General features: G+C 67.0%; 5 protein-coding genes across 5 annotated transcripts in view; 2 read left to right on the top strand and 3 right to left on the bottom strand.

Annotated features, from left to right (window-relative positions):
- Nucleotides 1-4,749, bottom strand: part of PFL1_05826 (uncharacterized protein) — a gene marked incomplete at both ends in the record, with an annotated part of 5,476 nt that extends 727 nt beyond the window's left edge. The window contains one exon of the mRNA XM_007883364.1: nt 61-4,749. Coding sequence (XP_007881555.1) covers nt 61-4,749 — 4,689 coding nt within the window. The remainder of the gene's footprint in view (nt 1-60) is intronic.
- A 3,339-nt stretch (nt 4,750-8,088) lies between these two features.
- On the top strand, nt 8,089-10,150 carry PFL1_05827 (uncharacterized protein; the record flags this gene model as incomplete). Its single annotated transcript, XM_007883365.1, has 3 exons — nt 8,089-8,116; nt 8,284-9,368; nt 9,497-10,150. 3 exons carry the CDS (start codon nt 8,089-8,091, stop codon nt 10,148-10,150), a joined length of 1,767 nt encoding a protein of 588 aa, XP_007881556.1.
- Nucleotides 10,151-10,542: 392 nt separating this feature from the next.
- Nucleotides 10,543-11,375, bottom strand: PFL1_05828 (uncharacterized protein; the record flags this gene model as incomplete). The annotated part of the gene is made up of 3 exons (XM_007883366.1): nt 10,543-10,570; nt 10,686-10,782; nt 10,886-11,375. 3 exons carry the CDS (start codon nt 11,373-11,375, stop codon nt 10,543-10,545), a joined length of 615 nt encoding a protein of 204 aa, XP_007881557.1.
- Nucleotides 11,376-12,438: 1,063 nt separating this feature from the next.
- Nucleotides 12,439-13,593, top strand: PFL1_05829 (uncharacterized protein; the record flags this gene model as incomplete). The annotated part of the gene is made up of 5 exons (XM_007883367.1): nt 12,439-12,477; nt 12,665-12,789; nt 12,919-13,070; nt 13,206-13,334; nt 13,451-13,593. 5 exons carry the CDS (start codon nt 12,439-12,441, stop codon nt 13,591-13,593), a joined length of 588 nt encoding a protein of 195 aa, XP_007881558.1.
- Nucleotides 13,594-14,018: 425 nt separating this feature from the next.
- On the bottom strand, nt 14,019-16,487 carry PFL1_05830 (uncharacterized protein; the record flags this gene model as incomplete). The annotated part of the gene is made up of 1 exon (XM_007883368.1): nt 14,019-16,487. The coding sequence occupies one exon, from the start codon at nt 16,485-16,487 to the stop codon at nt 14,019-14,021; it is 2,469 nt and encodes an 822-aa protein (XP_007881559.1).
- Between the last annotated feature and the right edge of the window lie 218 nt (nt 16,488-16,705).

Consider the following 16,705-nt stretch of genomic DNA (forward strand, 5'->3'; position numbering starts at 1 on the left):
AGCTCCCAGGCTGGAGCGAGCAGCCACGCCACCGTCAGCGGTCGTGGCCCCGGATCGCACACCGGGCGCGTCGCCGGCGGCCTGGAGCGTTGGAGTGCCCGCCTTTTCGCGCAGGCGCGCCATGGCGTTGGCGGCAGCGCTGCGCTCGGCCGTCATGCTGAGGCTGCGCTTGGCGTTGGGGTCCTTTGCCAGCGCGGCGCCCTTGACGCTGAGGCGCGCGATCGTCTTGGCGAGCTCCTCGGCGCTGGCCGAGGCGAGCGCATCGTGGGCGGACAGGCTGCCCATGCCCGCAGCCTCCTGGGCATGGTCGCTCTCGCGCCGCTCGCCGGGGCCGCCTGGCATGGGGCTGCCGGCCGGCGAGTTGGTCGAGGCGCGTCGAGCCAGCAGCGCAGACGAAGGACCGCTGCCCGAGACGAATGGGAAGGGGTAGCCGTCGGCGGCAGGCGGCGTGACGGTGCCCGGCGTCGCGTCCGAGGCACGGCGAAGGCCGCCAAAGTCTCCCTCGGATCGGTCTCCGGTCCCGCTAGCGGCGGCAGGGGGCAGTCGACGCGGGCCGGCTCCTGGCGTGCGGGCAATGTCGGCACGTGTGGCCTGGTCCGGGACGTGGCTGATCGAGTCGGACCCGCCGGCGTCGACGCGCGAACGCAGAGGGCCGATCGGCTGGCGGTCCGACGGCCGTCGATGGGTGCTGTAATCCTGCGACCAGTGCGGCGTCGGCGGCTGCTGCTGGAGCTGCTGCTGCTGCTGCTGCTGGTGTAGCTGCTGCTGCTGGTGTTGCAGCTGCTGCTGCTGCTGGTGCTGCTGGTGTTGGTGCTGCAGGTGGTCGTGCGGCAGGCTGGCCTGCGCGGCCGGAAGCTGCATGCCGGCGCCGTGCATGGGAAACATGGGGTTGTAGTCTGCCAGGCCCATGGACCCGTTGAAGCCTTGTGCCTGGGCCGGTCCGCCCGGGGCGACGCTGTTGTTGCCGGCAGCAACAGGAGCAGGGGGCGGCGGAGCGGCGTGGGGCGTGCCCAGCGGCGGACTAAAGGGTCCCAGGCCCGGGCTGAGGAACTGCGGGTACAGCGGTGGCGTCTCGGGGATGGCCTGGAAGGTGAAGCCGGGCATGCCGGGCGTCATGGGCACACTCATCCGCGCGTGCATCGGGCTCATCTGGCCGGGGGCGATGCCGTGGAAGCCTTGCGGCGGCAGCTGGATGCGGCCCGGGTGCGCGCCGCTTCCTTCCATCGAGCCTGCGCCGGCTGGTGCCGGTGGCAACGGCGACGTCAGACCGGGCGACATCAGGTCCGACGGCAGGAAGGCGGCCGGGTTGCCCAGCGGGCCGTTGAGCGACAGGGAATGCGAGTGCGAGTGTGACGAGCCGTGCGATGCGGACGAGGCGTGGTGCAGCAGGTCGCGCGCAGCCTCGTCCTGCTCTCGCATCGTTGCGAAGCCGGCGTGGTCGAACCGCGTGTGCGACTGCTGCTGCTGTCGCGACTGCTGCGACTGTTGCTGAGGCTGGCCGAACTGCAAAAAGGCAGCGAGGGGTCCTGTTGGACCTGACCGTAGGCCTGTTGCTGCGCCTGAGCGGCCTGCTGCTGCTGCTGCTGCTGCTGCTGCTGCTGCTGGAAAGGAGGCTGTCGCTGCTGCTGGTGCGGGCTGGATCTGATGCTGAAGCCGCCACTGCTGCGGGTCCTCTTGCTGCAGGTGGTGAAGTTGCTGGGACGCCTGCTGCGGCCGCTGCTGCACCTGGTATTGTGGCTGCTGCTGCTGCTGCTGCTGCTGCTGCTGCTGTTGGGTCTGTGCTGCTTGCAGGCGTGAATCGTAGCCACCTGCGCCGCCTGCGGGTCCGCCAAGCCCCACGCCTGTCCTCTGCGCCTGCCCGTACCCGGCCATGGCCTGCTGCTGGTGCTGCTGCTGCCGGCCGCCATGCTGGCCCAAGCCCGCACCTGGAACACCAGATCCAAGCGCCGAGAAGGACTGGGTCTGCATCGAGCCATAGCCGGGTGCCCCCCCACCGCCACCGTTCGCGGCGAGCGGAGCCATCGGGCCGGGCTGACGGCCATGCTGCATCGCGCCGCCCGAGTGCGAGTGCGAGTGCGGCTGGGATGGGTAGCCCTGCATGCGGCTGCTGTGCGACACGTGCGACGGCGGCTGGGCGGCAGCAAACGCACCCGTGTACTGCGACGGCGCACCCGGCGTGCCGACCGCCGGCCCGTTCTGCGCGGCGAAGCGGTCAAAGTGCACCTTGAGCGTGCGCCCGCTGTACTCGAAGCCGTGGTAGAGGCGCACCGCATTCTGCGCATCCTCCTGCGTGGCAAACAGGACGGTGCCGAAGCCGCGGCTGCGACCCTCGGGCCCGATGGCGACGTCGGCGCGCTGGATGTTGCCGGCGGCGCGGAAGAGGTCCTTGAGGTCCTGCCACTGGCAGTGGAAGGGCAGGTTGCCGACGAAGAGCACGCGACCGGCGTACGACGTCGTCGCCACGCCGGGGGGCACGCCCTGCGCAAACGGCTGCGCCTGGACGCCGTAGCCGCCGCCAGAGGCCATCGAGCCGGGCCCCGCCGGCCAGGGCGCCATCGCCGCGGCGCCGGGGATGCCGGTGGGCACCGACGAGCCTCCGGGATTCGAACTGTAGCCGATGCCGGCGGCAGCTTCGGGCGTCGCGGACCAGGCAGCACTGCCGCCGTTGCCCTGGGTCGCGTAGGCAGCCGGATCGGCGGCGCCGGAGCCGTGCACCGAGGATGACAGCGGTCGCTGGCCATGTCCAGATCCGCCGTTGCCAGCGCCGCCGCCAAACTGGCGGAGGGCTGCACCCTGGTCGCCGCTTGGCTGCTGCTGCTGCGCTTGCGCCTGCTGCTGCAACACGGCAGCGCTTCGCATCTGGCCCTGCATGAAGCCGCGCTCAAAGTCGGACAGGCCGCTGAGGTCGTCGTTGCTGGCGGGGCCGCCGAGCGACGAGAAGCTCGAGCTGCGGCCCCCCGTGATCGTGGTCTGGGAGGCGGTGAGGGACGAGGCCGGCGACAAGGCTGGCGAGGATCCCGAGGCGAGCGTGCCCGCCGGGCTGTTGAGTCCATGGGACCCCAGCTGCTGCGGGATGTTGAGGAAGCTGCTAGAGGCCGAGCCGCCGTGGTGAGGCGAGGGCGAGATGACGCCGACGGCCGAGTTGGGCTGGCTGAAGGTGGCGGCACTGCCGGCGACACCGACGAGGGCGCCGCTGCGGTCGATGCGCACCTCGAGCGTCCGCCCCTGCCAGGTGAAGCCATCGAGCATCTCAGACGCCTTGACGGCGTCCTCCTCGGTGGCCATCAGCACGCTGCCGTAGCCGCGGCTACGGTTGTCGGGACTCAGCGATACGTCCGCCCGCAGCACCGTGCCTGCCTTGCGGAACAGGTCCTTGAGATCCTGCCACCGCACGCGGTAGGGAAGGTTCGAGACCAACAGCTGGGTCCGTGGATCCGACGCTGACAGCGGGCCTGTCGTCGGCGGTGGCGCCGGAAGGGCCTGCGCATGGTGGCCGTGCTGCTGCTGGGAGCCGTACATCGACGGCGATGGCGAGCTCTGGTGCTGGGGCTGTGACTGCGGCTGTCCCGGGAACGAAGACTGTCGCGAGTCTGGCGCCAGCAGATGCGGTCCGCCGTCGAGCGAATGGCCCGAGTCGACCGAGGCCGGCCCGTCCGACAGCGAGTGCCGGGCAAACTGCGGTCGACCAGACGACGGAGCCGAGTCAGAGCTCATATTCGAGGCCGGCGAAGCGGCCGACAGATTGATGCTGGTCGGAGCAGCGGGCTTCCGGTGCTGCTGCTGCTGCTGCTGCTGATGCTGCTGCTGATGCTGATGACCGGAATGAGGCGAGGCTAGGCCCAAGGGCGAGCGGGCGGTTGCTGCGCCAGGCCCGAGATTGACTGCGCCCACGCCGTTGGTAGCCAGGTGGATGGCGGCCTCGACGGGATCCTCCATGTCCCGAGACCGGCTGCCGTAGGACGGCGGCAGCCCGAAACTCGTCGCGGACGAGCCAAGCGGCGACTGCGATTGCCTGCCGTATGCGGCCTGCTGATTGGCGCTTGAGCCGATGCCGCCACCCTGCCCTGCCGTCGCTCCGCGACCCCCGTTGCTGCTGTGGCGCGAGTGGTCGCTCGCAGTCCTGACCCGATCGCTGAATGCGACCACGTTGTTCGGCTGCCCAGCTCCGCCCGCGCCCACAACCGATGCGAGGCCGCCCATCGAAGTAAACGAGCCGGCTCGGCTGCCACTGCTGTTGCTCGATCGGCTCAACCCAACGAGCGAGGCGAATCCCTTGTTGCCGACGGCGGCGGCGTTGCTGTTGCCGAGGTGCAGGGGAGCGGCTGCGCTGGCATTGTTCGAGGCCGGCGACGATAGGAAGCTCGAGGCGGAACTGCCAGTGAACGAAGAGGCGACACCGTTGTGGATGCTGTTGCTGGCGGGCGAGCCCGGGCCGTTGGTCGATGAGCTGTTTGACCGTAGAGGGCCAAGGCTGCCGGAGCCAGAGCCAGAGCCAGGTGCGCCTTTGGCCAGCCGGTCGTATTCGTAGCTTCCGCCGCCGTGCACGGAGCCATGCGAGTTGGACTGCTCAAAGTTGAGCGGGCTGACGCTGCCCGAGGCCGGGTTCGTGTGTTGGTAGGCGGAGCTGGGGGAGGTAGCTGCACGCAGCGACGGCGAATCGCGGTGCGGGGGCGCTCCGAACGCACCGCCGCCGTGCTGCTCTGGGCCCGCAAAGAATGGGCTGCCGCCCGACTGCGGCCCGTAGCCCATCTTGGCCTATTCGGTTACCTCGCGCGCGAGACAAGGAGCTCTCGGCGGCACGAGGACAGGACCCTCGCTAGTGGCGAGCAGCGAGCCTTGGCCCCGGCCTGCGTTTCGAAGGTAAGGCGGGTGGGGTGGATCGGAAGAAGAGAGCGTGTCTCGCTCGTCCTCGGGCCTGCGCTAGTTGGCGAGGGACGCAGAATCTCCTGGCCTTGAGATTGGTGAGATCTTCCGAGGCAGAGTCTGCGGCGTGGGTCGCGAGCGAGATGGGTCGGCAAGGGTGGACACGCAAGGCTGGAGTCGGCTAACGCGTGCTGCAGAGGCGGCTCGAAGCAAGCCAGAGAGTGGAGGATGGGCAGGGTGGCTCGTACGTGCAGGGAACGAGCCCTTCGCGAGAGTTAGGCCAAGGGGTTGGACAAGGCTAGTGGTGGCAGCGGGTCCACGAAACGTCCTTGCCAATTGTGCTGTCGGAGGGGTCGAGAGGCAGGGCAGACTAGACAGCCAGAATCGCGCAGAAAGGAGCCGAGGGCGAAGCGGACGAAGCGTGCCGGGTGGCCAAGGCAGCCTGATGGCCAGGTCGATGCGGTGGTGGTCGAAAGGTGACGGAGATCCGAGATAATCGGCACGCCTGGCAGCTCGCTCGAGGCGCGACCGGTGCGGTATGGAGAGGTGAGAGTGTAGACGGGGCAAGGCTGGCGGAGAGACGAGGCTTGTGAACGCGTCTCGGGCGCCAAGTAGGCCAGAGATGTCGAGGCAGAGACAGGCCCGCGGTGACTTCCAGGCGAATCTGGACGAGCTCGGTCGACCCGGCCCGTGTGTGCAGGCAGGAGAACGTCGATGAATTTGTGGTGGCGAAGAGAGAGCAGGGGGCGTTTCGTGCTGTGTGTGTGCGCGTGTGTGTGTGTGTGTGTGTGTGTGTGTGTGTGTGTGTGTGTCAACCCTTTGCGTGCAGCTGGAGGCGATGAGGTCCAAAACCCGATTCCCAAAGAAATAGACAGGTGAGAAAGAGAGCGAGCGCCGCGGGCAATGTGCAGGAGAAGAGCGGAGGGAAGGGGGGTTAAGGGGGAGGTGGGAAGCGGCGAAACAACGACGACAGCGACGACGACAGCGACAAGGTGGGTGGGTGGTGGAAGCGGGGGTGGTGGTGGTGGTAGTGAAGGTGGTGGAAAGCCGAGGCGGCGCCGGCCGTGACGACGGCCAGGCGGGGCAGGCAGAGAGTAGTGCGGCGGGGCGAGCGAGGGCCTGGCCATGCGATCGGGCGCGAGCCAGGCAGGCCCGCCAGGCGAGGCAGGCGAAGTGAGGTGAGGCCTGGCCATCTCCTGGCCTCACGCCTCATTTTTGCGCCTGGCAGCAGGTGGCAGGACCGCCTCAGTCCAGGTGCTGTCCAGGTGCTGCCACCTAGGCCCTCCTGGCCGACGCGCCTGTACAGCCTTCGCGCACCGCGCACCGCTGACCTGGCTCGGCCAGGCCCATGCCTGCCATCACCGGGCCAGCATCAAAAGTGCGTCCCGACGCCCCTAGGCCTGCCATCTCGTCTCGACCGGGAGAGCACCTTCTCGTCTTCTGGCGACAACGACGCTTCAGCGATGATGGCCCCTGCGATGCCTCGCACAACGGGCCCCGAGCAGCCAAGGGCAATCTGCACCTGATCGACGCACAGCCGGGTCGTACGAGCCAGGCTAGGCTGCCGGGGGGAGAGCGGGCCCGATGTTTGGGGAAAGCGATCGACGTCGACCAGAGGCGGGCCCTACCTGTCCCGGCGTCGTCGAGCCGCCAGCCCCATCGAGCAGAAGTACCAGCGCAGCCCAGACTAGCCCCTGCCCTGTGAGCGGGCGAATCCCATCCTGGCACATGCTCCGATCGACGACAAAAGGATGGACACCTAGCTCAGCTCCGGCGGCAATGGGAATGTCGAGGTTGTTCGACCATCAAACGGGGCGCGCCCAGCACGCGCACGCTGAGCTTGCCCTCGCGCTCAGGCAGGCGCTCAGGCCGGGACAGGTCTGGGGATCGCCGTCTTCGAGGCCCAAGTCTGCCCACGTCGACAGCGGCGGCGGCAGCGGCAGCAACGAGCAACGAGCGACGAGGACAACGACGATGATCTTCGAGGCACGTCAGCCTCGTCCGGCATTCGAAAGCCTGCCTGTTGGCTGGGTTGGCTGGCTGGGCTCGCCGCCTGTCGGGCGATCTGCTCTCTCTTTCGCTTAGGCGACCCGACAACCTGGTGCGCTCGAATCGCCGAGCAGCCGCCTGCCATGCCACGCCAGCAGGCCACCACGCCGGGTCACGTCCGTACGGCACGCCTGCTCGTCAGGGGCGCCTTGCTTGCTCGTCGCTTGCTGCCTAGCCTGGCTGGCAATGCGCCGCTCTGCAGCAAACTCGCATCGCCGTTGCCGCCGTCGCTGTCACCGCGCGCTCACCTTCGAGCCATGATCGTCCTGGATTCGATCGACCACCGCTCGGCGTCCAAACGAGGAGGAAATAAAAATAGAGGCCGAAATTGGAAGCGAAAAAAAGTCCCGGCTCGCTGCAGGCAGCATCCATCCCTGCGTAAAGAAAAAATAGAAACTCCAAATCCGGGAATCGAACCCGGGTCTGCACCGGTCACTCCCTCGGCGAAGAGGGAGGCGCAGAATGACAAGGTGCCGTCATAGCCACTAAACTAATTCGGAGGCGATGTCAATGTGGCGAAATTTTGCAGATATGAACCGCGTTGCATGGTAGCCAGGTGCAATCGGACCAGCCTCGGTTCCGGCGCCGGCAGAGATCGAGCAAGATTTTTTCTTTTTTCCCGCAGGGGCGGCCGGCCGGCCAAGCGTCGAGCCAACCGGGCTGGCCTCGGCGGGCAAAAATTTGATGGCAGAGAAAGAGAGCGAGCGGGCCTTGGCCTGCCTGGCTGCCTGCCTGCGAAGGTGAGAAGGAACGGCTTTTTTGAGTTTGGCGGGCGGCGGATGCAAGGAGCCAGGCTGGGACGCAGGCAGCAGCGGCGAGGAGCGAGCGAGCGAGCGAGCGGGCGGACGGGCGGGCGGGCGGCGTCGACTTTGGAGGTCACACCATCGTCAGTCCTTCTCGCCGGCTCTCCTTGTCACCCAACTCCATCGCCGGATCACCACCCACTCGCGCCCGCATCGACCGGAACCTACCCTCTTCTCTTCGAGGCTCGTATCAGCACCGCCGGCGCTCCCACCCTCCCCGACCCTCGAGCATCTCCATCGACCACGGCAGAAGAGATCGCTGCGGCCGACCGACGCCTTCCCTTCGCCCACGGCCACCTCGACTGCGCCGTCCATATCGACCCCGACCCCGACCCCGCTCCAAGCACGACGACACTAGTCTGACGTCTTCACCATGGTCAAGGTTCTCTTCGAGACAGCCGGTAGGTGTCGTGCTCTCTCTCCACACGGGCAGGGACGGGCCCTGCCTCCAGCGGGTGGCGGCCGTCGCTGCTCCTGACCGACTGGCAGGCTCACACTCTGACTGACTGACCGACCGATGCTCTTGCCGCCTGCGTTCCCGCCCCCGCCCGCGCCCCTGTCACTGCAGTCGGCTTCTGCCTGTTCAACCTGTCGGACAGCGCCAAGCTGCAGTCGCCCGACCTGCACAAGAGCTTCTCGACGCCCGAGGCGGCCAACAACCTGCTCAAGCTCTCGGCCATCCACCGCTTCACCAGCACCGCCGAGGCGGTCGAGGACGTGTCGGCGCTCAACGAGGGCAAGATGAGCAAGAGCCTCAAAAAGTTCCTCACCGAGGAGATTGTCGACGCCGCCGACGGCAAGGGCAAGTCCAAGGAGAACCTCATTGTCGCCGAATCCAAGCTGGCCTCGACGATTGCCAAGAAGCTGGGCATCCAGGTCACGTACGACTCGGAGCTCCTCGACCTCTACCGCGGCATCCGCGAGAACCTCGCTTCGCTCCTCTCGTCGTCGTCGAGCAGCGACGGCTCCCTCGACCCGCGCGACCTTAACACCATGAGCCTCGGCCTGTCGCACAGCCTCAGCCGCTACAAGCTCAAGTTCAGCCCGGACAAGGTCGACACCATGGTCGTCCAGGCCATCGGCCTGCTCGACGACCTCGACAAGGAGATCAACATCTACGCCATGCGCGTCAAGGAGTGGTACGGCTGGCACTTCCCCGAGATGGGCAAGATCATCACCGACAACCTCGCCTATGCCAAGGTCATCCGCGCCATGGGCTTCCGCACCAACGCGTCGGCCACCGACTTTAGCGAGGTGCTGCCCGAGGAGATTGAGGAGACGCTCAAGGCCGCCGCCGAGATCTCGATGGGCACTGAGATCTCCGAGACCGACCTCGAGCACATCTGGAGCCTGTGCGACCAGGTCATCTCCATCTCCCAGTACCGCGCCCAGCTGTTCCAGTACCTCCAGAACCGCATGGCCGCCATCGCGCCCAACCTGACGGCGCTCGTCGGCGACCTGGTCGGCGCCCGCCTCATCAGCCACGCCGGCAGCCTCATGAACCTCGCCAAGCACCCGGCCTCGACCGTCCAGATCCTCGGCGCCGAAAAGGCCCTCTTCCGCGCGCTCAAGACCAAGCACGACACGCCCAAGTACGGCCTCATCTACCACGCCAGCCTGGTCGGACAGGCGTCGCAGAAGCTCAAGGGAAAGGTGAGTCCTCGCCCGTCGCGCTCTATGCCCGCGGCCCCGCGGCAGACTCGTGCTGCTGCCGTCGATCCCATGCTGACCCAGGAGCAATCTCCTTGGCCCCCCACTTCCCTCCTCTCCCTGGCCCTCAGATGGCGCGCATGGTCGCGACCAAGGCGGCGCTCTCGATCCGCCTCGATGCGCTCGCAGATGCCGACACCAAGTCCGAGGAGGGAGCGCCGAGCATCGGCCTCGAGGCGCGGGCCAAGCTCGAGTCGCGGCTGCGCGCGCTCGAGATGCAGGGCGGCGTCAGCGGGATGCGCGGGGCGAGGCACGCCGCGGGCGACAGCGGCTACAAGCAGAAGGCCTTCAAGATGGACGACGCGGGGCGCAGCTACAACGCCTCGGCCGACGCGCCCGTCGCCGTCAGCACGAGCAACGGCGTCAAGGACATGGCCAGCGCCGCCGCGCTCGCGCCGCCCGCCACGCCGGCATCGGACGACAAGAAGGAAATGACAAAGGAGGAAAAGAAGGCGGCCAAGAAGGCGAGAAAGTCGCTCGCCGCCGGGTCGGAGCCGGCCACGCCCGCCGCCGACGGCGACGCCGAGCTCACCAAGGAGGAGCGCAAGGCGCTCAAGAAGCAGAGGAAGGAGGCCGAGGCAGCCGCCGCCGCCGCCGCCGAGGGCCTGCCAGAGACGCCGAGCAAGAAGAGCAAGAAGGACAAGAAGCGGAGCGCCGACGACGTCGACGGCACGCCAGCGACCGACAAGAAGAAGAGCAAGAAGAGCAAGAAGAGCGACGAGTGAGCGGGCGGACGCGGGCGCACTGGCCCCGTCGCCCTCTCTCTCCCTCTCTCTGTCTCCTCTCGTTCCCCCTTTCGGCCCGCTGCTCTCGTCGCGTTCACCTTTCATGATGGCCCCTACCCCCTTTCAACCTCGTTTCTCGCTCCCACCCGGCGCTGTATAAATACCTACCCCTTCTTCGCTTCTTGCTCCCTTCCTCACACACTTTTCGTCATGCAGCTCTTTTCAGGTCTCGTGCGTCCCCCGGGTCTTGGGTAGGGTAGCAGGCAGGGATGGTATGGCATTGTCCCATCCGTTCCAGCGGGCTGTGCGCCAGGCCCGCGCAGTGACCAGGGCTTCTCGTCGACGGCGGCCCTTGGCCTTGGCCTCGGCCTCGCCCAGCCAGGTTACGGAGCTCAGACCACCCTCCGGACCTCGAAATGCCTGTAGAGGGACGACAGGGGTAAACGAGACGACGATTCGAGGGTCAGCATGCACGCGCGGCACGCCAGCACCACCGCCAAGCGCCAGGCCGCCGCCGTCGGACAGGCACACGCACCTCTTGACAAAGTAGATCTGGCAGCCGCAGACGCCGATCAAGATGAAGGCCTGGATGATTGACCACCACTTGACCCTGGAATTCGTGCTCTCGGCCGCTGCCAGAGGCGACGGTGTGGCAAGGGAACGGAGGGAGACGTGAATATGGAGTCGAGGAGCTGTCGAGGGGGGTGCGCCTATGCGCGCGCACAGCGCACTCACTGTTGCGGTGGACGCGCTCGCGGATGACGAGGTACTCCTGCTCGTCCTTGACGGCCTGGAGCCCGGCGGCGAGGTCGCGGATCTCGCGCTCGATGGGGAGCATGTCGCCCTCGTCTGCGACGTAGATGATGCCGTGTACGTTGAAGCTGACAGTCTTGTCGCTGACGGTGCTAAACTCGTTGCTGAAGCAGTACGTGTACCTTCCGTCCTCGGATGCGGTGAAGCTGTAGGTGCCGGTGTCCTTGCGCTTCTGCTCGAACAGGGCGCGCAGCTTGGGATCGGTGAGGATGACGTCGATGTCGAGGTGGCCGCCGCCGCCGACCTGGTAGGTGAGCGTCATCTGGTCGCCGTGGTGGAGGTCCTCGAAGAAGCACTCCTTGGAGTGCGGCAGCAGCTCAATCATGTGCGCCGAAGCAGCGGGCGTCAGCGCCGCGAGCAGCGTCACCAGCAGCGTGACGAGCGGCAGAAGCCAGAGCGATGATGTCCGCATGGCGGCGGGCATGGTGAAGGGCGGAGCGGGCGGGACCGTGGGGTGCGCTTCAAAGAAGCCTTGCTGGAGCTGGAGCTGGAGCTGCCGCTGGCGCTGGCGCAGTGGTCGTGAGCGGGTCGTCAGGCGGGCGAGGTCGTAGAGGCCGGAGACGGCAGCAGTGCAGTCCAGCTGACTGGTAGGGAGCGAGCAGAAAGGCGGTGGCTCGACGGCGAAGATGGATGGCAGCGGTGCGGTGATGGTGGCCAGGGCAAGCGTCGAGCAGCTGCCCGAAGACGGCGAGCGAGGTCCGTCCGCCGGAGTGCCAGCGAGCGAGCCAGCCAGCGGCGTCGAAAGGGTGGACCCCGCATCCTCGGAACCGAGCTGTCTGGCCCCAGTGCCAACGATCACGGGCTGGCCTTCGAAATTTGAAAGGCCCTGCCCACCCCCCGCTGCTGCTGTGGGCGGGCCGGCGTCGATTTCTTCGCGCCCGAAAAAGTGTTGCTCGCCTGCCTGCCTGACCTGGCCCAGGCCTCAGGCCAACCAACACCTTTGAATTTGCCGCCTGGCTGCGTGCGGCTTCCACGGTACGCAATACAAACTTTTTGGAATTTTCTGCCTGGCCAGACCTCCCCAGCCTCAGGCGACCTAGGCAGGGCAGGGCACGGCTACGCGGCCAGCCAGAGCTGAGCTTGTGAGGACGCTGGCCTGCCAGCCTGGCCTGGCCTGGCCTGGCCTGGCCTCGGGTGGTTGGCTTGACGACGGCAGAGAGGGAGCGCAACGGCCGCCTGCTTGTGCCTTGCTTTCTCTTTCCTGACGCCCCGACCTTGACCCCGATCCCGACGCATACCCCCACCACCATCACCACCACCCCTTCGCCATCGCCACCACCACCACCACCGCCAACACCACCCATCTGACCTTCGTGTGAGCATCAAAGGACCAGCTGCAATGCGCACCGTTGGAGCATGGCCGCTGCGCTGCTGCTCGCCTCCGGCAGCCCCAGGACCCCGCCCGCTGACCCTTCGTCCCCTACCCCTTCTGCCTGCCTGCTGCCCCGCCCTGCCCGCCCCCGTCCAACAGCAAAATGGCCGATACTGAAGCAACCAAGCCCACCGTCGATGCTGTGAGTGACTGGACTGCGCCATGCCAGCGACCTGTGCTCGGGCAGGCCGCTGGCGCCATCTGTATGCCGGCCCACCGGCCAGGCCATTCCTCCACCCGGGGCCGCCAGCTCGACCCCATGCTGACCTTGACCTCGCCGCCCTGCACCACGCCTGCCTCGCCTCGCCTCACCTCGTCCCGCCTCGAAGACCGCCACGGAGCCGACCGCCGAGGCCGAGGCCGAGAACGACCCCCAGTTTGAGCCCGTCATCAAGCTCGAGCAGCAAGTAGAGGTCAAGACGCACGAGGAGGACGAGTCGGTCCTCTTCAAGATGTGAGCATCGGCCTCCTTTGCCGGCGGTGGCGCCACACTGCAACAGAAGCATGACGCTGACACCAGCACGACGTCTACTCGTTTCACACCCCTCGCCCGACCCTGACCTCCCCCTCCGACCGACGCCAGGCGCGCCAAGCTGTTCCGATTCGACAAGGAGGCCAAGGAGTGGAAGGAGCGCGGCACCGGCGACGTCCGCCTGCTCGAGCACAAGGAGACCAACAAGGTCCGCCTCGTCATGAGGAGAGACAAGACCCTCAAGGTCTGCGCCAACCACTACGGTGAGTTCGCCGACGACCCGCCGCTGCAATGCCGCGCATACACGATGCCATACTGGCGGTCTGGCTGACCCCCGCCGTCCCTCTTCTGCTCTGGCCGCTGCCTCGTTCGCCTGCGCCTCTGCCCGTCTCACGCAGTCACCTCCGACATGAAGCTCTCGCCAAACGTCGGCTCGGACCGATCCTGGGTGTACAACGTGGCCGCCGACGTCGCCGACGGCGAGCCAACCGCCGAGACGCTCGCCATCCGATTCGCCAACTCTGAGAGTGAGTCTGAGCCGAGGTCCGCAGGGTCGCCGGGGCTGCTTTGCTTCTGCCTCGTCTCAGTCTCAGAACGGTCTCTGACACCCTCTCCTCTTTGCGCTTCCTCTGACCACCCACAGACGCGCAAGCCTTCAAGACGGCATTCGAGGAGGCGCAGACCAAGAACGCCGGCTCCAAGTCGACCGACGCTCCGGCCCAGGACGCCCCTGCCGCCACCGAGGAGAAGAAGGACGAGGCTGCCGACGAGAAGAAGGACGAGTAGACCAAGAGGCCTCGCGAAGCCACACGAGCGGGCAGCTTGACGAGCGAGCGAGGGCCACCCATGTCCTCGTCCGCCCTGCTCCCTCCCACCCTCTTTCGTCTTCAACGCCACCATCTCCTCCTCTCTTTTAACGCCGCAACCTCTGTGGGATCTCGAAAGGACGACGCTCTCTTTTCTTCTTCTTTCCTCTCATCCTCATCCTCCATCGCCTGTCCACTCACTGTCTGACTTTTCCACACACGCTCGCCAATACATACCACACTCCCGATGCCCCGTCCCCCTTGCTCTGCGTTGCGACCTTCTCCTCGCTTGCACGCACAGACGCACCCACGCCGATGAGTCGATGGAGCAGGCGAGGGAAGAAGAGGGGCATGTCGCCGTTGTTCGGATGATGGGATGGAGCAGAGGCGGTTCGGTTCTGCGCACTACGATCGCAGGGCCGGGTCCAAATCTGCCTCTCTCATGTCGTCGTCGTCGCCCTGTTCCTGCTCCTGCTCCTGGGGCTCCATCTGGGTCTCCCCATCACCATCACCATCGACGCCGACGAGGCCGTCGCGCTCGCGCTCGCGCTCGTCCTCGGACCACCTATCCCTCCACCTCCTGACGACCTGCCGCACCTCCTCCTCGGTACACACGACGCCCTTCTCCCTCAACCGTCCATAGCGCGCATTGACCACGGATCGGATCAGATCCCACGCCTCGCGGGTATACCACCCCGTATCGTCATCGCACTCGTCCCTCAACCAAGCCACCTCCTTCCTGACACCACCACGTCCTGCCCCTCGTTCTCCGTCCCCCTCGTCGACGTCGACGTCGCCATCGCCGTCGATCGACGATAGCGACATGGGCTCGGTCCGCTGGATGTACGGCAACGCCACCGGGTCGGTGATGTCGCACAGCTGGAAGTTGCCAAATTCCCGCTGCAGGCTCACCCCGTTGAAGATGTGGTAGGTCGTCGAGGCCTCCGCCGCCGCCGCCGCCGCCGCAGCAGCAGCAGCAGCAGCATCAGCGCCGGCAGCGGTAGCGGCAGCGTCCGACGAGGGTTGAGGCGCAGGCGAGGTGGCGACGGCTGCGTCTGGAGACACTTCGCCGCTGCCCTCCCGGTCGTGATCGTCGCCATCCGCGTCGCCGACTCGTTCGGCGCTGTCGCCGCGGTCATCTTCGCCGTCCTCGCCATCGCCGCCTTCATCGCCATCGCCATCGCCATCACCATCGCCATCAGCGTTGGCGGCGTTCTGGGCCGCAGCCGCACCCCACCGCCTGCGCCCGCGCTGGAAAAGGCGCTGGTAGAAGCGCGACTCGGGGTGCTTGGTGACGTCGTACCCGAAGCGCACCAGCGTGTCCCTCCACGGCCCGCCGGACATCGAGTAGCTGATGAGCGCAAAGTAGACTTTGCCGTTGGCGCCCTGGATCTCGTAGCGGTCCTTTTCCTCGAGCTGGTTGGTGAAGGCGATGCGCGACCAGATGGGCCGCTGCGCCAGCAGCGCGCGGAAGCGCTTGAGGGCGTCGGGCGACACGCGCCGCTCGATGGCCTTGACCTCTTCGGTGGGACCCTGCGGCACGGCCTTGTCCTTGCCGAGGCGGTAGGCGCGCGGCGCGATGTTGAAGAGGCGGATCCGGTTGACGACGCGCTGGATCTGGTCGGCGTCCGACTTGGACGTGGTCAGCGTGCGCGCCGGGTCCAGCACCTGGGCCCGGTGGCGCGGCCGCGGCACCATGCGGAGCTCGGCCTTGTTGTGCTGCTGGAAGTTGTAGTGGAAGGGTATCGTCGGGCGGACAAACGACGCCGGTGGGAGCATGCGCAGGTTGGAGCGTTCGCGGCCGGCGGCGTCGACCCTGGTGTAGTCCTGCAGCTGCTCTGGCATCTCGAAGCTGCGCAGCTTGGCCAGGTCCATGGTGGCCAGCGCCGCGTGCAGCTCGACGATGGGATCGCCGTGGCACTGCACGAGCGAGGGCTGCGGTGCCGGCGAAGCCGAAGACGGGTTGCTGGCGGCACCGGCCGGCGGCAGCTGCGATGACGACGACGGCGCTGGCGAGGTGGATGGCGACGACGATGCGGGATTGGCACGAGACGGAGGGCCGAGGTCGGGGCGATAGGCAAAGTCGGCCATGGAGCGGAAGCGCACCGTCTTTGTGGAGACGCCGACGACCTCGACCTTGTACTCGCGCCGCACCTCGCCAGTGTATCGGTCTTCGTCCGGCACGGTGGCGGTACCTCTTGTTGTCTCTGCGTCCGCCGCTGGTGCTCCTGCTGTGGCTGCAGTCTGTTCCTGCGCAGCCTGACCTTCCAACAGCGCCGGGTCGATGTCCATGGCATTGGAATCGTGGTCGGAGCGATGCTGCTGCTGCTGCTGCTGCTGCTGCTGCTGCCGCTCGTCGTCCTGAGCACCGGCTGCCTCGCTGGTCCTCTGCCTCTTTTTCTTCTTGCGCCAAGTGCGCTTCGTGATGCAGATGACAATGTTGCCGGTGTCGACGGCCGCACCGAGGAGCGGACTGCGGTAGATCTGGACGGCGTCGGCTTGGGTGTGCGTGCGAGGGTCCGAGGAGGTCGGATATTGGCCGAGGCGGCACTCGACGTGATCTTGGGAGCCATTTGCGATCTGTGAAAGGGAGCCGAGTGCGGCGTGGGGCGTGCTGGTGACGGGCGGGAGGGGCGACGAGGCGTGAAGCGTGGCGAGCGCCTTGTCGAGGGAGCTGAGTTGATGGTCGACGTCGGAAGAGGCGCCATGCTGCTGCTGCGTCGGAGAGGCGGTCGAGAGGATGCCCGGGTATTCGATGCTGAAGAGGGCGACGTCCGGGATGGGCAGAGGGCGGACGTGGTTGTGCGAGGAAGAGCCGCCCCTGTGTTTGCCCCGGGACGACGAGGGCCCTGCCTCGCTGGAGGACGGCGCCATATCGGCTAGGCGGTTCGGGGGGTCGAGGTGCGATCAACGGATGGTGGTGGTGGCGGCGTGGATGGAGAGGGCGACAGAGGGAGAGAGAGAGAGGAGGGAGAGGAGGGAGGAGGGAGGAGGACGAAACGGAAGGGAAACGGAGGACGGGTACCGGAAGGCCGGACCGAAACGACGGAGGCGTCGGAGGACGTAGGACGACGTACGACCGAACGGCACGA

The sequence above is a fragment of the Pseudozyma flocculosa genome, assembly GCF_000417875.1.
Source record: "Pseudozyma flocculosa PF-1 unplaced genomic scaffold scaffold00022, whole genome shotgun sequence".
In the NCBI taxonomy this organism is placed as follows: Eukaryota; Fungi; Basidiomycota; class Ustilaginomycetes; order Ustilaginales; family Ustilaginaceae; genus Pseudozyma; species Pseudozyma flocculosa.